This window comes from Monodon monoceros, unplaced genomic scaffold, assembly GCF_005190385.1.
Source record: "Monodon monoceros isolate NGI ecotype Baffin Bay Population unplaced genomic scaffold, NGI_Narwhal_1 Super_Scaffold_20, whole genome shotgun sequence".
NCBI classification, from domain to species: domain Eukaryota; kingdom Metazoa; phylum Chordata; class Mammalia; order Artiodactyla; family Monodontidae; genus Monodon; species Monodon monoceros.
Window position 1 is genome coordinate 72301748 of NW_021703777.1, and position 18304 is coordinate 72320051.

Below are 18304 nucleotides of genomic sequence, written 5' to 3' on the forward strand. Positions count from 1 at the left end.
TAGGACTCTCGAGTAGGCTATTAGAGAAAGTGGGGAAATGTGCTCCTGGCTTCTAGTTTTAGGGCCTAGGACCATCCCACAGTAATGCTGGTGTATTAGGGTTCACCCCCACCAGGATCACCAGGATCACCATTTCCACCTGGGCATATCTCAGTGTCCCATCCAAGCCTTGGTTTCTATGCCAGAGGCTGAATTCGCTGGAATTTTTTTTGAATTTTATTTATTTATTTTTATAGAGCAGGTTCTTATTAGTTATCCATTTTGTACACATCAGTGTATACTTGTCAATCCCAATCTCCCAATTCATCATACACACACACACACACACACACACACACACACACACACACACACCCCGCTTTCCCCGCTTGGTGTCCATACGTTTGTTCTCTACATCTGTGTCTCAATTTCTGTCCTGCAGACCAGTTCATCTGTACCATTTTTCTAGGTTCCACATATATGTGTTAATATACGATATTTGTTTTTCTCTTTCTGACTTACTTCACTCTGTATGACAGTCTCTAGATCTATCCACGTCTCTACAAATGACCCAATTTCGTTCCTTTTTATGGCTGAGTAATATTCCATTGTATATATGTACCACATCTTCTTTATCCATTCATCTGTCGATGGGCATTTAGGTTGCTTCCATGACCTGGCTATTGTAAATAGTGCTGGAGTGAACACTGGGGTGCATGTGTCTTTTTGAATTATGGTTTCCTCTGGGTATATGCCCAGTAGTGGGATTGCTGGATCATATGGTAGCTCTATTTTTAGTTTTTTAAGGAACCTCCATACTGTTCTCCATAGTGGCTGTATCAATTTACATTCCCACCAACAGTGCAAGCGGGTTCCCTTTTCTCCACACCCTCTCCGGCATTTGTTGTTTGTAGATTTTCTGATGATGCCCATTCTAACTGGTGTGAGGTGATACCTCACTGTGGTTTTGATTTGCATTTCTCTAATGATAGTGATGTTGAGCAGCTTTTCATGTGTTTGTTGACAATCTGTATGTCTACTTTGGAGAAATGTCTGTTTAGGTCTTCTGCCCATTTTTGGATTGGGTTGTTTGTTCTTTTATTCTTGAGCTGCTTGAGCTGTTTATATATTTTGGAGATTAATCCTTTGTCTGTTGATTCATTTGCAATTTTTTTCTCCCATTCTAAGGGTTGTCTTTTCGTCTTGTTTGTAGTTTCCTTTGCTTTGCAAAAGTTTTTAAGTTTCTTTAGGCCCCATTTGTTTTTGTTTTTGTTTTTGTTTGTTTGTTTGTTTTTGCGGTACGCGGGCCTCTCCCTGCTGTGGCCTCTCCCGTTGTGGAGCACAGGCTCCGGATGTGCAGGCCCAGCGGCCATGGCTCACGGGCCCAGCCGCTCCGCGGCATGTGGGATCTTCCCGGACCGGGACACGAACCTGTGTCCCCTGCATCGGCAGGCGGACTCTCAACCACTGCGCCACCAGGGAAGCCCTGTTTTTGTTTTTATTTCCATTACTCTAGGAGGTGGATCAAAAAAGATCTTGCTGTGATTTATGTCAAAGAGTGTTCTGCCTATGTTTTCCTCTAAGAGTTTTATAGTGTCCCGTCTTACATTTAGGTCTCTAATCCATTTTGAGTTTATTTTTGTGTATGGTGTTAGGGAGTGTTCTAATTTCATTCTTTTACATGTAGCTGTCCAGTTTTCCCACACCACTTATTGAAGAGACTGTCTTTTCTCCACTGTATATCCTTGCCTCCTTTGACCATAAGTGCGTGGGTTTATCTCTGGGCTTTCTATCCTGTTCCATTGATCTATATTTCTGTTTTTGTGCCAGTACCATAGTCTTGATTACTGTAGCTTTGTAGGTAGAGTCTGAAGTCAGGGAGCCTGATTCCTTCAGCTCCGTTTTTTTCCCTCAAGACTGCTTTGGCTATTTGGGGTCTTTTGTGTCTCCATACAAATTTTAAGATTTTTTGTTCTAGTTCTGTAAAAAATGCCATTGGTAATTTGATAGGGATTACATTGAATCTGTAGATTGCTTTGGGTGGTATAGTCATTTTCACAGTATTGATTCTTCCAATCCAAGAGCATGGTGTATCTTTCCATCTGTTTGTGTCATCTTCAATTTCTTTCATCAGTATCTTACAGTTTTTCTGCATACAGGTCTTTTACCTCCTTATGTAGGTTTATTCCTAGGTATTTTATTCTTTTTGTTGCTATGGTAAATGGGAGTGTTTCCTTAATTTCTCTTTCAGATTTGTCATCATTAGTGTATAGGAATGCAAGAGATTTCTGTGCATTAATTTTGTATCCTGCAACTTTACCAGATTCATCACTGGAATTTTGGCTAGAGTAATTATAATAATTTATTATACAAATTAGGACACTTTTAAGAGTAAAAGGAGCTGCTCTTAATAATTTTTCCAGAGCAACAAAGATAAATCAGAACCCTCCTGAGGATAATTGGAGCATAGGGTCACGCTGATTTCAAATCTCCTTTCATTTTCCCCCTTTGATGACTCCTTTTAAGATGTATGTGACACTATATTCATTTGCTCTTTCACTCAGCAATGCTTATGGAGTGTTTTCTGTGTGCTAGGTTTTCTGCCTGTATTATGTTGTTTTCTCCTTGTAAGAACCCTCTGAGTTAGCTATCATTATTATTCCCATTTTTGCAAATAAGAAAAAAATTGGGACTCTGTAAGTTATATGGCCAAGATCACAGTACCTGTAAGTCAGAGCTAAGATTATAATTTAGGCTGTCCCTGCTCTTGGGCCAGGTACACTCAAACTGTATTGACACCACTGGCTGTGTTCTTGTGCCTCTTTTGTGGACCCAGCCCCATCGGATGCTGTCCCTCCAGCAAGCTCTCAGGCATATGGCAGAGTGGTTAAGAGTGAGGGCGCAGAAGTCGCACTGCCTCACTTGCATCCTGGGTCCACTGCTTATCAGCCTTGTGCGTCACTCACTTTCCTTTCTATGAAATGGGTACAGTAACTTAGTATTGACCTCACAGGGTTGAGGAGAGGATTAAATGACTAAATACCTATGAGGTGACTTCTAGAACTCACCTAACGATGGGGGCCAGTTGCCAGTGGAGCCCACCATTTTATTAGAGGGTTGGGACTTCCAGTTCCACACCCACCTCCAGGGAAGGGAGAGGGCCTGGAGGTTGAGTTCAGCCACCAGTGGCCAGTGACTTAATCAGTCGCACGTATATAATGAAGCCTCCACAAAACCCAGAGGGCAGGGTTCAGAGAGTTTCCAGGCCAGCGAACACGTGGAGCCTGGGGAGAGTGGCACCTGGGGAGGGCATGGGAGCTCCGGGCCCTCTCCCCATACCTTGCCCTGTGCATCTCTTCCCTCTGGCTCTTTATTCCTGAGTTATGTCCTTTTATAATAAACCAGTGATCTGGTATACAAAGTGTTTCTCTGAGTTCTGTGAGCCACTCTAGCAAATTTAATGAACTCAAGAAGGGGGTCATCCGAACCTCGATCTATAGCTGGTCGGCCAGAAGTACAGGCGACACCCTGGACTTGGGGTTGGCATGTGAAGTTGGTGGAGGCAGGAGGTGGGGCGGGCAGTTGTTGGGGGGACAGTCTTGTAGAACTGAGCCCTTAACCTGCAGGATCTGACGCTCTCTCCAGGTGGATGGTGTCAGAATTGAGTTGAATTCTCGGACACCCAACTGGTGCTTTGGTAAAGGTGGAAAAGCTGAGTTTTTCCGTTACAGGGTGGTACGTAACAAGATGAAAATGACGGGGGAGGGCTGGGTTGTGGCATTGTGAGCCCGGTGAAGTTCTGGGCAAGGGGCTGCCCTTGCACCTGTGACATCCTCTTCCCCTTGGACGGTTTCTCTCCAACAGAAACACATGAGCACGTGAAATGTGAGGACATCTACCAGAACCTTTCCTCAGGACACAGGGTCCTGAGTAGCTTTCGCGGTTGTTGTAGGGATGACCTTCTCTTTTTGGTGTATTTGTAAAAGGCATCGTGTGCACCGTCAGTGAGCAGGAAACGTTCCACTCCGGGCGGTGACACAGGTACCTCGGTCCTTCCCTTTAGGACGTGAGGATCCACCTTCCGTTAGCGTAACCGGGTTGTCTCTGGTCTTTTCGTGTTTTGTTTTCCCCTGAGAAAGTGTGATTAGCAATTCAGGAAGGAGGCACCAAGTCTGGGTGTGGGGTCTGAAACAGAGAAGGTTGAACAAGAATGAATGTGGTCACTTTGGGACAGTTGGCTGCATTTCTTCATTGTATTATGAAGTTCACTTTGGGGAACTTCAGAAGACACTCTTTGAGAAACAGCCTGTTGGCTCCACAGAAGTGTGGCACCTTATCTGCCCTCCTGTCCTTAAAAGGTGGCCTCTTCAGTTGATGTGCAGCTCAAGAGGAGACCCGGGTCACAGGTCGCGGTGAGAAACCGCAGTTCCAGCCACCTGGTAAACCTGGTGATTAACAGCTAGGCAGATGCTCTAGCCAGATCACCCTTGTATGTCCCAGGAACTTCTTTCTTTATAAATTTTTGGATTTTTTGCTTGTTATAAGATGGATAAGATACTTTCTATATTTCTTAAAATTGAACACCTGAACTTTTAAAAGGAAAACAAGGAGTGTGATCTCAAATCAAATATCTCTAAATGATAAAAGAATAAATGGAATTTGTGCTCTAAGGTATCTCACAAGTCCGTCCATTCTGCAGGCTTTCAGGATTTGGTGCTAGTAACAAATGCTAAGACCTATTATCATGAAAGCACATTTTCTCTCCTCTTTTTTTTTTTTTTTTCATTTCTGGTTATTAGAGAATACATTTTGCCTCATGGTTATTAGAAACAAGTGACAAACATGTAGCTAATTCTTTCTCCCAGGTGCTTAACAAGTAACAAATTTCACAGGGGTTACATTTCTTACTATAAAAAAAAAACAAAACCCTGCCTTATACTAGATAAAGGTGCTTAGAAATGTTTATACCCATTAGCCCTGTAATTCTACTTCTAGTAATCTGTTCTAAGAAAAAAAACCTGAACACACTCACACACTCACAAGCACACACACACACACACACACACAGAGAAAGTTAGGCAAGAAGATAGTTATTACTACATTTTTTTAAAATTAAACTTATTTATTTATTTATGGCTGCATTGGGTCTTCGTTGCTGCACGCGGGCTTTCTCTAGTTGGGGCGAGCGGGGGCTCCTCTTCGTTGCAGTGCACGGGCTTCTCATCGCGGTGGCTTCTCTTGTTGCAGAGCACGGGCTTCTCATTGCGGTGGCTTCTCTTGTTGCAGAGCACGGGCTCTAGGCGCGTGGGCTTCAGTCGTTGTGGCACACAGGGTTAGTTACTCCGCAGCGTGTGGGATCTTCCCGGACCAGGGCTCGAACCCCTGTCCCCTGCATTGGCAGGTGGATTCTTAACCACTGCGCCACCAAGGAAGTCCTACTACATTTTTTTAATAGCAAAAAAGAGCCACAATTTAATTGTCCAACAATCTAGGATTCGTTGCTAAATTAGATGATTGAACATTTTGTAGTAATTAAAGACGCATTGAGTACACCTTGTAGAGGATTTTAAGGTACGTTGACCTGTGGCCAGTGAGTAATCTCCTGTTCTCTGACTTTCCTCCTAGTGTTTTGCTGTGCGCTCTCTGGGGTGGGTGGAAATGGCAGAGGAGGACCTCGCCCCTGGCAAGAGTAGTGTTGCCGTCAACAACTGCATCAGGCAGCTTTCTTACTGCAAAAATGACATCCGTGATACAGTCGGCATTTGGGGAGAGGTAAGTAACAGGTGAAAATCATTAATGGCAGACTTGCTTGCATTCCACTGCTCCTCACGAAACCCCAGAGCTCTGAGAGCCGAGAGATTTGGTAGTGAGGGCTGATGAAGGTATTTATCGGGGTCACTTTCCCATGAAGGCAGCTGGTGTAGACATGATGGACCTGTGATTTACCTATTAGCCCTGCCAGAGCCCGTTGAGGACTGGGGCCCTGGGAGAGGGCATTTCTCGGTGTCTAAATGACAGGATCTACTTTGGTATCCTGAGTCCCCAAGGATCCACGGATGGACTTAAGGGCCCAGAAACCCCCTAACCTCCATGCATAGTTGGATGTGCCAGTCTACAAGAGCAGTTTTCTGGGAAGAAGACCGATACCTCTCTCAAAGTACATTCTCAAAGGGGAACGTGACCCCCACGTATACACCCCAAAATGTTGTTGCCCCTTCTCTAAAAGTTGACGCATCATCCTTTTATAATACAGTCTTCTTTATTTGTGATCTGAAAATCCACCTCGTACGTGAGTCTTGGAATTGATACCTGTGTATTCTTTCTTACTGTGAAGAACAAAGCAATTCCAGTCTGAAATGTTAGTTGAGATCATTTCAGAAAGGAAATTAATGAGTAAAAATACCAAATTTGTATAAAAATCACATGAAATTGGAAAAGCCATATTCCTGCCAAGCTCCGAGACCTGTACAACAAGCACATTGGGAGCACCACAAGATAGTGGTCTGCGTGAATCCACTCTACTTGATCAGTCCCCAGTTAAGAGCATTGGCAGCGAAAGTTTGCTTTTTGATTGGGCTCTTAGGAGCCCCTGTCACCTTTTGTCCTAGCAGCACTGTCATAGCAGGAGCTAGGTTCCCAAGGCTCCGCATGGTAGCGTCCATCTGCTTTAGAATGGGGCTGAGCTGCATCACCAACCAGATTTTTAGATCCCAGGCATGGGGGGAGAGGAGGAAGAATTTTCTCCTGCCAAGAAAAGGACACTTTTTTGGTATTTGCCTCTATTATCCTTTCACTGCATTACCTTTCCAATACCCAGGCCTATTTCTCCCACCAAATTATCCATCTGTCTTCTCTCTCCTTCATTCAAAATGCTGTTGTACCAAACGCATAGATCTCAGCTAGGATTTAGAAGGACGGCTGGCGTAATCTATACTGCTGTTTGAGAGACTAATGAATACCACCAGGTATTTAGAAGAGCTAAGTTAAGATTCTAAAGGAATCTCCAATTGGCACGATTCCAGCAGGAAAGAAAGCTTTGGATGGGCCAGCAATGCCTGAAAATCTGCTATGCCTTCCCACCTAGTTAGCCTCCGCTAGGCCATTCCTATTTTTCTCAGTTCTTTCCTCTTCTTCTGAAATGATAAATTCTTCAAGCAGTGTTTCTAGTTCATAGTATATAAAGTACAGCTCAGTGTTTAGGGTTATGAGCTGTGACTTTTTGCCATGCCTCACCACGCACAGCACAACTCCTTAAAGGTTTGTTGATCGGCTGACTGAAAATAAAGTCATGACTTTCAGATGAGTGTCCCATCTTTAGATGACACCTGCATAAGCATTGGTCGTTTGGGTTACAAAGACCAATTAGCAAGACTTTACAGTGGTCAACCAGGAGCTGCTGAGTGTTCATGAGAAAAGGGAAAGGGCACATATGGGAAGACACGAGTGTGCCTAATGAACTCAGCAGAAACCACGATGCATTTTCATTCAGGGATAGTGCACACTCAGCCAACCATTCTCACTTCAGATGACCAGCTGGCAGCTGTCACCGCTTCTGTCCAGTAATACGATGACTGTCGACAGAGGTCATTGACGAAGATGGCCTGTGTTGCCTTTGTGTGGACCAGTTGTGGTTTCCAAGCTGAATCAATCCAAAAGAAATGCACCACCCAGCTCAGTGCAGGGTAGGGGGATGATTTCAGCTCATCCTGGATCTCATCTGTAGACGCTTGGCTTAGACATTGACTAGCAGAGGCACTGAAACACCCATGTCTGCCACTTCGGCAGCAGGCTTGTGTTTACTCTGAGAACCTTTGATGGGGACCTAAAATATCGTTCTCAAAAACCAGACCAAGGAGCATCTGTCCTGCTTTGGATTTGAAGATCTGCCAGGAAGCCTCACTGTGCTGCCTTGCTAGACCGCCCTAGCGTCCACGCCACGGCATCTGGGCTGACTGTGACCTTCAGTGGACAGTTTAATAGTTTCTTAAAATTATGCCTGAGGATTTGCAAGGGGAGTGAAGTTGGATGGCCTAGCATTCCTACTCTCAAAGAGCCAATATGTGGGGAGACAGGAGACCAAAACCTGAAAACCCGAAGAGTGATGCAAGAAACCTCAGCCTCCCCCGTGTTGGTATCACAACAGCACATGCGCAACTAAAGGCCTCGCGGCTTCTGTGTTAGGCCGTGAGCAGGTTACTTAAATTAACCTATAAGCCTCAGTTTTCCCATCCGCTAATCACAGGTAATAAAACCAAGCTGTGAGGCAAGTTAGAGCACTCATGAGCCGAGGAACCTGAAGCCCGTCGCATAACATCTGAGATGTGATAAAGCCACTTCAGCGTTAGCTATTGTGGCCCTGAGAAGTGTCACAAAGCTGTGCCTGCTATTTACCAGCCGGATCACACAGAGGAGAAGTGGTGTAAAAGTTGAGAAGAGACAGACATGTTGTGGACCTGGGAAGGGCGTCAAGGGGATGCCTGGTAGGGTCTGGCCAGAGGGGAGGGAATGGGGACAGAGGGGTTGTGAGAAGATGACAGACTTGGAGTCAGTAAGAGGCCAGATTCTCCAGGGAACCCGCCATGAGCCTTTTCTCTTAGAGTATAAAGATTCAAAGTGTAAATAATTAAAGATAAGAGCCAGCTAGAAAGCAGGCTAGGGACACATTTCAGAGGATTTGGAGAAGGAGAGAGAAATTGGGCACGTGAGGGGAAGGTGAAAGATTTATGAATCTTTTAATCAGGAGGGGATGTTTCTCCCTTAGGAGAACAAATGACAAGGGTGAATTTTTGATCGTTGAACCGACACCCCCAGGTAGCCACAGACATCCCGAGGACGTGTGGTTTCGTGAGGAAGGTAACCTGTCTTCTCGTTGACTCCCAGGGGAAGGACATGTACCTGGTCCTGGAGAACGACACGCTGAGCCTGGTGGACCCCATGGACCACAGCGCGCTCCACACGCAGCCCATCGCCAGCATCCGCGTGTGGGGCGTGGGCCGCGACAACGGCCGGTGAGTGCCCCGGGCCGGCGCTGTCCTTTGTCACCTCACCCGGTGCCCCAGTTTTAGCTTAACCCTGAAGCGGGGCCTCACTGTTACTGCATGTTGCTGAATATGAAACTTGACAGTAGACTCTCTATAGAAATGTAAAAACTTAAAGCACATCTCTATCCCTGCCTCGTCAACCCTCCGAGCCCCTTCCGTTCTGTACCTCAAACCTTTTGTCAACTCTGGATCCTGCCTCGGATTCCATGTATTTCTCCCCCAACTGCCGCTCATCCTCATTCATCTAAGTTCCCTACTCATCCAGGCTTTCTGAACTCCCACCTTTTTTTTTTTTTTTTTTTGTCTTCTCTGCAGTCTGTTTTAAAGTTGAGTCTCAGCTATCTCAGATGCTCTGCTATTGGTATTTTCTTTGTAGAGGGCTTGTTGGAAGGGAGAGGTTGTACAGCCTTTAATCACATGCTTTATTATTTTTTTAAGTTTGTTTTATTGATGTATAGTTGATTGATAATGTGTTCATTTCTGCTGTACAGCAAAATTCACACTGTACAGTATAACTGTACAGGGATTCAGTTATGCATAGATATACATATTCTTCTCCATTATGGTTTATCATAGGCTACTGAATATAGCTCCCCGTGTTATACAGCAGGACCTTGTTGTTTATCCAGATCGCAAGCTTTAGATCATTAACTCATGCTGATAAGGAGCTTCTGGGATTTGAAGATGGCTGAACTCTTTTAACGTTTGAAATGTCTGGTCATACCAAAGTTCCAGTCAATGTGTATTTTTCTAAAATTCTACTGAATATTTGTCATTGCCAGCAAGTACTTCTTAATAGGTGTGTTGTGAATTTTTTGCTCTCCAGTGACTGGAAACAAGGAAGTTCTGATTTTCAAGTACATATTCTAACTAATAAAGTGACAGTAATCACAGGCATCATACTTTATTAAGTAATTGGGCTACATGAAATGCATCTAACTCTTGAATTAAATTAATCTTTGTCAACTCTCGAGGTATACCCGAGGATCTCCTAGCATTTAGGACAAGCTATAGGATGATTATTTATTGCTCTGTTGAAAAGGGGCAAGAGCATTGCAGAAGCTGCTGAAAATCCCAGACAACAGAGAGACTGCTCCCCTGGGGTGGCTCCATTCCTGGGCATCCTGGCTTATTGGGTCATGGGATCCTCTAGGTGGCTCTGCCTTGGCTTCACCATCCTTTGTCTCCCAAAGATGGGCAGTAGTGGATTTGATAGTTTTTTGATTCAGTTCCAAGTCCTAAGCCTGAAAGGAAAGTGGTTAAGCATTCATCAAAGAACAAGCATTTTTGCTGGAATCACAGGTGACAAATGGTCTGCAAAAGAGAGAGCTGCAATGTCGTCTGACAGCTGATTGGATAAACCTTCGTGGGAGCACAGCTGTGTCTTTGAGCTTTTGTAACAGTGATACACGGTGACAGCTGGACCAGGTGCTTTGGGGGGAAATGAGTGGATAGATTATGCATCCACACCTGTCATTCAATTGCTTAGCAGAGCTGGAGCACTGGAGTTGATGCATTGGCGTGAACTGATTAATTTTACAGAGGAAAATATCTGAGGATGTTCGTGTATCATTAAAAACATTTAGCCTTGATGGAAGAGTGTAAGATACTTGATCCTTCCCTACTTCCTGTCCTCCAAGTTTGTTTTCAAGACAGGAGCCAAGGTGAAGATCATGATATACGTGTACAACTGGATGGGGTTGTGTTTTTTTAAGGTTAGCTTGTGAGTGGATTTCATCGATGAGGTTTTCAGTTCACCCCAACTCTTTAAAGTAAGGCCAAATGCTCTTTGTTCAGGGAGAAAATATGATTTAAATTCCAGTTGACGGCTTCCCTGGTGGCGCAGTGATTGAGAGTCCGCCTGCCCATGCAGGGGACACGGGTTCATGCCCCGGTCCGGGAAGATTCCACATGCCGCGGAGCGGCTGGGCCCGTGAGCCATGGCCACTGAGCCTGCGCATCCGGAGCCTGTGCTCCGCAACGGGAGAGGCCACAACAGTGAGAGGCCCGTGTACCGCAAAAAAAAAAAAAAAAAAAAATTCCGATTGAGAAAATTATTCAAGCCCTGAGCTTAGTTTTCTCTCATCTGTGAAACGAGGGTGATAATAAGGATGACAGAGCACGTGTACGTATGTGCCTCTGTGTGTATAGTAACTGGCCTACTGACGGGGGATGTGGAAAATGCTTAATGAATGTTAGCTCTTGATTCGTTAAAGCAACATCCACTAGCAGAGACAGCTAATTACATGGCTTCCTTTCAAAGACAGGGAGGATGAGGGAGGGGTCAGACCTCAGGGAGGTTTCGAGGACAGTTTATCATTGATAACAGAGGGCGAGAGGCTGTTTCAGACAGAGTTCAGTTGTCCTACAAAGCAGGAAGAGCCACTCCCCTTGCCACCCAGTGATATCAGTGTAAATTAGGTTACCTTGCCTTCATTATGTTTTTGAAATGTGGGCTGAGTTACTCATTTTTTTTTTTTTTTTTTTTGCGGTATGCGGGCCTCTCCCGTTGCGGAGCACAGGCTCTGGACGCACAGGCTCAGCGGCCATGGCTCACAGGCCTAGCCGCTCAGCGGCATGTGGGATCTTCCCGGACCAGGGCACGAACCCGTGTCCCCAGCATCGGCAAGCGGACTCTCAACCACTGCGCCACCAGGGAAGCGCACTCATGTTTTTTAAACCATTTCTTATTCTTACTCAATGTTAGCAGATAAGTGTAATTTAGAATACGCTGAGGGTTCTGCATCAGCTGTCAGGACCTCAGAAAGCTCATGTAGTGGTTGGGGGCCCTTGAGCTAGATTGCTTTTAGAAACAGTAAATAAAAACGTATGTTTGTCAGTGAAAGGTTGTATTTCTCCCACTGGACCCCTGAGTTTTCATCCTCTAAAAGAAGGCCTTTGTATTCCTGCTTCTTTTTCTTTTAATACTTTCTTTTGCTCTTGATTCCTTTTTTTTTTTCTTACAGCAATTTACAAGAGCAAATTCAATTTGTAATGCTGCAAAGGAAAGGAGTTTACACTTTGCATGAATAAAACATAAAAGTGTTTCATTTTGCTTGAGAAAATGAGTCCATTTCACATTCTCTTTTGTAACCTCCCTTGCCGAGAAAATGGAATCTCTTAGGGAATTTCTTGATGTGGTTAAAATGAATATGAAAAGTATGTATACCAGAGGCTTGAAGGGCACAGTCTGTCTTGAAATTCAGAGTGCTTCACTGAGCCATGTAATTTCAGGATTTATAAAGTTGTTTTGGGTTTAGCATTTTCTTAAGGCTTTCAAGTGGATTTGATTTGCTCTGAAGAAATTCCTTATGGAGTAAGTTTACTTTGGGTGAGGGGATGATCCAGCTGTGACACACCCCACCAATCCCCCAGGTTGATTTGGAGAAGCTTCTTATTATGAATGGCTGAGAAGTCGCCATCGCATCAGACGTTGGTTCTCTGTGGGGTGCTGGTGGTTGCAGGACTGGGCTGAAGTTTTTATCTTGTTCTTGAGAGTCACGCCTGCCTTTATTATGGCATTTCTTGGAGCCCATGTGCATTACTGCCAGGCAAAGGGAGGGCTCCCTCCTCCTACTTGGGTTCCTTTTGATCACAGTGAGATAAATGTCAAGGCTCCCAGAGATGGGACTGGTGAAAGGGGTTTCATGAGCCTTGTATTTCCAATCAAAGGCAGCACCAGGGAGCACCCAGATTGACCTGCTCTGCTTCCACCCCTGTGGGAAGGAGGCCCTGGGTTTTAGAACTGGCATTTTGCCGCCAGTGACTGGGGCGGGTGACCACAGTGCCATCTCTCATCTTGTCTTTACGGACCTGCAGGCTGCCCTTCCAAGGATGGGGTGGGAGGGATTTCACAACAATTTCAGGGGCTGTGCTAATCCGGCCACAGCTCTCCTATTTATTCATTCGGCCCTGGAAAGCAGCACTCTCCTTATTCTTTTAAAGAGATATCAAGAGCAAGCAGACATAACTTCTGAACATAGGAGACTTTAAACTGGGACTTTCCTTGCCTCTTGTGACAGGTAAGGGAAGGGGCACACAGATCCTTCTGTACATTGCCAATAGGCAATAGAATCTGCTAATCCTGTCTGTTTCTCATGAGGAAGGAAAGTGGGTGGATGGTATAGTCCAGGGTTTCAGACCCCATAAGTGGGATTTCCCAGGTCGGTGTACCATGGAGCACTAATCAGGTCAAATGTTCATAGACTTTCCTTGAAAGGAAAAAAAAAAAAAAAAAAGGATCTAGGGTCAGTTGGGAAAGTGGGTTAAACCAAGTGCATCAGGCCCCTTTGCTTTGGACCCTCTCGGAGGTTCTCCTGCCCTGATGTGGACTGGAATCCTTTTCTTCATGGAAATGCAGTCTCACGGAACACACTTTGGGAAACGCTGCTCTGGTCAATAAACTCATTAATTTAAATTAGTGGCAACACTAGATTGCTGGTTTTGTCTTTAGGAAAACTTGGAATTCCTTGTAATAAATAACCATTATAAGTGGAGACCTCACTGGGCCTGCTCTAATGAAGGTAAAATTCCTTTATAATTAAAAGCAGCCATCACAGCCATTGTGCACAAGCGCTTTTTAAAAAGCACTTTCTTATGCAGGTTGAATGTTGACCCTGTGATACTGTTTGTGCTTATAGTTTGTGTAGCAGAACTTCTCTTCTGAGAAGGTGTTTTATGTGTCTCTTTTCTGCTTTTGATGAACAATTTTTAATAAAATCTTACTGTGTGATAGATTATTCATAAATTTCCCATTGTTTATCTTTGACTTAACTGTTTTATCTGGTTAAGATCTCAGGAACTTTTATCTAAATAACATAGTCAGTCTCAAGTGCACTGAATATTTTTTTCGTTTTCTCTTGGGATATTCCCAACTGGTTTTATCCACCAAGCCCCTGGGTTTTTTTGTTTTTTTTGTTTTTTTTGAGATACGCGGGCCCCTCACTGTTGTGGCCTCTCCCGTTGCGGAGCGCAGGCTCAGCGGCCATGGCTCACGGGCCCAGCCGCTCTGGGGCATGTGGGATCTTCCCGGACCGGGGCACGAACGGGGCACGAACTCGTGTCCCCTGCACCGGCAGGCGGACTCTCAACCACTGCGCCACCAGGGAAGCCCAAGCCCCTGGTTTTAAGCTGCTTTAGAAGTCTACTGCCACACATAGTTCATGCTTTCGTTTTCCTGCCAGTGTTGTTCTGTGTTGATTCTTTTGAAAAAACTGCTTAATTTTGGGATGGGGTTGGGGGGGTGCATGGGCATCCTGGCTGTAATACTGAGGTTAGTCAGAATATGCAAAACTGTAACTTGTAGGCTTTCAAATGTAAAAGGTGGTTTCATAACCACTGTCTTTCAACCTCTTTATTTTAGAGATTAACTGAGGACAGAAGGGGATGATTTGCCTTAGGTGACCCGTCTAGTTGTGACAGGGCAAAGACAGACTCCCGGAATTTGTCCTCTGTCCAAATAGGAGCTCCTCTGTTAATCTGACAAGAGATAATGGATGGTCTCAAATAACCTCGGGTCAGCAGGGAGACGGAGAACTCAGCACTCGAGGCCTGGTCTCTTTCCTTGGGGAGATGAAACCACAGGTGTGAATTAAAAGCAGAGGTTGACAAAATATGGCCCCGAGCTGAAAATGGTTTTTCCATCTTTAATGGGTTGTTTTAAAAAGGAAAAAATGGGCTTCCCTAGTGGCACAGTGGTTAAAAATCCGCCTGCCAATGCAGGCGACACAGGTTTGAGCCCTGATCTGAGAAGATCCCACATGCCACAGAGCAACGAAGCCCATGAGCCACAGCTACTGAATCCCGCGTGCCTCGAGCTCGTGATCCGCAACAAGAGAAGCCACCGCAATGAGAAGCCCGCGCACCACAACGAAGAGTAGCCCCTGCTCGCCGCAACTAGAGAAAGCCCGTGTGCAGCAACGAAGACCCAACACAGCCAAAAATAAATAAAATAAATGTATTAAAAAATTTTTTTAAAGGAAAGGAAAAAAAGAATAGGGGACCCAAATGTGGAGGACCCAGTATGGCCTGGTTCTTTCCAGAAAGAGCATTTACAGTAACATGCATTCAGAATAGAATGAGGCAGTCATTGTGGCTTCTGTAGGAAGTCTGTGGAAGAGGCAAGTCCTGTTCTGCCATCCTTCCAGTGTCTTCCTAGTCTGACCAGCCAGGGGACTTGTCTGTAAGTTGAAGGGGACCTGGAACATGCACACGTAACATTATGCCCACATTCTGTTCATATCCCTTTGGCCATATGCAGCTGCAAGGGATTCTGGGAAATGGAGTCTCTAGCTGGGCCAAAAATTGCCAAGTTAATACCTCTATTAAAAAAGATGAGGTGAAACAACTAGCCTCTGACACAGTCTGAAAAGGAATCACCTCAGTGTTCCCAGCCTGTGACCTATTGTTTCCTGTGCCAGTTATTAAGCTGCTGTCCCTCAGCTCCAAACCCACCCTTCTCTGCTCGCTTTGTGAGACAGGAGCTGGGACTCTGCAAAAACGTTTCTGCTTCTCTCGTTTGCTGCTTGTTAGACTCTGACTAGAGGGGGTTGCAAGGCTTGAGGAAGAAAAAGGAACTTGCTTCCTGTGTCTGTGAGCATCATCCTGGAACAACTTCTTCATCCCGTCGTGTCAGTTCTCACGCAGTTTTCCCAGCACTCACAGAAATGCAGAACCGTTCATCATTCCCCTTCTTCAGAGCCACCAGTGCCACTGGCTGGGGTGCCCTCTTTAAAGGTCTGAGTCCCCACCCTGCTTCAAGTCTAGAGACACCAGCCCAGCAGCACCACCTCCTCAGTGTCAGAGGTTTTGCCCCATGGGGCTTCTCCAAGCTTCTAGGTTTTGATAATTCCAACCTCTGCCCTTTGTTCTCTCCACCCTCCAGGTCACAGCCCCCTCTTGCAGTTGCTGCCTCCATGATAACTTCTTCCTATTCCCTTTTTAGTTTTGTAGTTACAGGCCTTTAAATGATCTTTCTGTCCCAGTAACTGATGTGGTTGCTGTCTCCTGCCTGCACGCCCCCCGAGTTGACCCTTAAATGGAATTAGCACTGACTAAAGGAGGCAGCGTGAGGGCGTGCCTGCCCAGAGGAGGGCATTCTGGAGAGCGAGTGGAGCTGTTCTTTATGTGCAGCTTTGCACACTGTGGTGACACAACAGCATGTGTGCCAAGGAGACGTCCTTTCTAAATTGGTGGAAGTTGCCAGTGATAAAGGGCAGTTCTGTTTTAGGTGACAGGGTTTTAGAAATAGTGGGCCTCTTGGTTTTTTGTTTTTTTTTTAATGTTTTCAATATCCACATTTTTAAAAATAAATTTATTTATTTTTGGCTGCGTTGGGTCTTTGTTGCTGTGCACGGGCTTTCTCTAGTTGCAGCGAGCGGGGCTACTCTTCGTTGCGGTGCATGGTCTTCTCATTGCGGTGGCTTCTCTTGTTGCGGAGCACGGGCTCTAGGCACGTGGGCTTCAGTAGTTGTGGCTCGCGGGCTCTAGAGCGCAGGCTCAGTAGTTGTGGCGCACGGGCTTAGTTGCTCCGCGGCATGTGGGATCTTCCCGGACCAGGGCTCGAACCCATGTCCCCTGCATTGGCAGGCAGATTTATAACCAGTGCGCCACCAGGGAAGTCCCGGGCCTCTTGGTTTTTGATCTAATTGAAAGTTATCTCTATTTTCCCTTTGCCGCTGTTTATTTTCCTAGGAGTGATGGAGGGAGGCGAGTCTTCACAGGGAGGATGGAGAGCTTCCTAATGACATGTAGTCAGAGGGCTCTCTGAGCCAGCCAGTAATGAAAGATTGATGGAATCCCAAGATCTGATAACAGTTTAATCTAAGGTATATGCTGCCTTGCCTCAGGGAGAAAGGTCTTCAGGGAGAGAGCAGTAATTCTCTCCCTATGTTCCAGTATTATCTTGACCTCTAGAGCTAATTTCTTTTTAATATAGACACATGATAAGCAGAGACATCAGGATTTACTTGACCATTCTGCTGACTTACACCGTAGTTATATTTTATCTCTATAGAAGTGGCCTTCTTGCCTTCTATTAATCATGCTGGGATGCTTGCTAATACTTTCAATGTAGAATAACCTGTAAGGAAAGACATTGTAAGTGATTGTCTAAGAAAAGTTTCCCTCAGAGGAATGCCTTGAGAGTGTCTTCAAGCCGATCCTTCCTTAGTGGATATATGAAGACAACAGTTTCTTCTGAAGAACGCATCCTGTGTTTTGATAGCTGGTTCAGTGCATAATCCATTGTTTCTCATAAGCATGTTTCAGCACCAGGCGGTGTAGCATGGGAGCTTGAGACTGTCGTGTCAACAGCAAAAAATTCTGATGATGATCCCTGAGCAACTTCCATCTCACGCTTCCCCTGAGTCCCAAGCCAGGTGGGGGATGGCCCATTCTGGATGTAGCATGAGGGCGATCCATCATACTAGGCTCCAGTGATTCTCTGTCGGCCTTGAACGTACTGCGATCTTCTTGGAACACTTAGAGCCTTCCGAAACCAGAAGTAAGAGTAGTGTCAGCGGAGAAGAAGCCTAATGACCCACGCAGACATGGATTCGTGTCTTAGAGAGCAGAAAAAGTTGTAACTATTGTAACCCAAAGCATCATTTGGTCACTTGGCCTGTCGTATATACTCAACAAATGATTAAGTGTTTGATAAATCGCTAAAAGCCTTACGTTATCGCAGATGAATGGATAGTCGCTGTTTTTCGTACACAGATTATCACCTTGAACTCTTTTACTTAAATGCAATCGTCTGAGATTTTGGGCTTCCTGGTGAATCCAGTGATGGAGAGCATAATGCAGCTCCGATTCGTTTCACTCACAGAACACTTCTGACACCAAATGTGTCGGTTTTCCACACCAGGCAACTCTCCAGGTCTCTGCCGACAGCAACTGGGTGTCCCACAGTTTAATTCCATTCTGACACAGGAGTTAGCCCAGACCCCTCCCCCGCCCCCAGGTTAAGGGCTCAGTCCCTACAAGACTGCCCCCATTTCAGATGCCAGCCACAAGTCCAGGCCACCCCTACATCTGCCCGAGAGCAGCTATAAATCAGAGGTTCCCATGGAGGTTTCTCCTTAGGTTCAATGATTTGCTATAACGGTTCACAGAACTCAGGAAAACACTTTACTTACTATTACCAGTTGCTTATAAAGGATACAAATGGACAGCCAGATGAGGAAGCACAAAGGGTGAGGTCCAGAAGGGTTATCAGCTTCTGTCCCCGTGGAGTTTGGGGTATGTCACCCTCCTGGCACCTGGATGTGTTCACCGACCCCCAA

General features: G+C 45.4%; 1 protein-coding gene across 25 annotated transcripts in view; it reads left to right on the forward strand.

Annotated features, from left to right (window-relative positions):
* The window catches only part of APBB2 (amyloid beta precursor protein binding family B member 2), a 374271-nt gene that overhangs the window by 298654 nt on the left and 57313 nt on the right, over positions 1-18304 (forward strand). For all 25 annotated transcript variants that reach the window (XM_029235015.1, XM_029235014.1, XM_029235019.1 and 22 more), the window contains 2 exons: positions 5605-5751; positions 8860-8987. In XM_029235015.1, coding sequence (XP_029090848.1) covers positions 5605-5751; positions 8860-8987 — 275 coding nt within the window. The remainder of the gene's footprint in view (positions 1-5604; positions 5752-8859; positions 8988-18304) is intronic.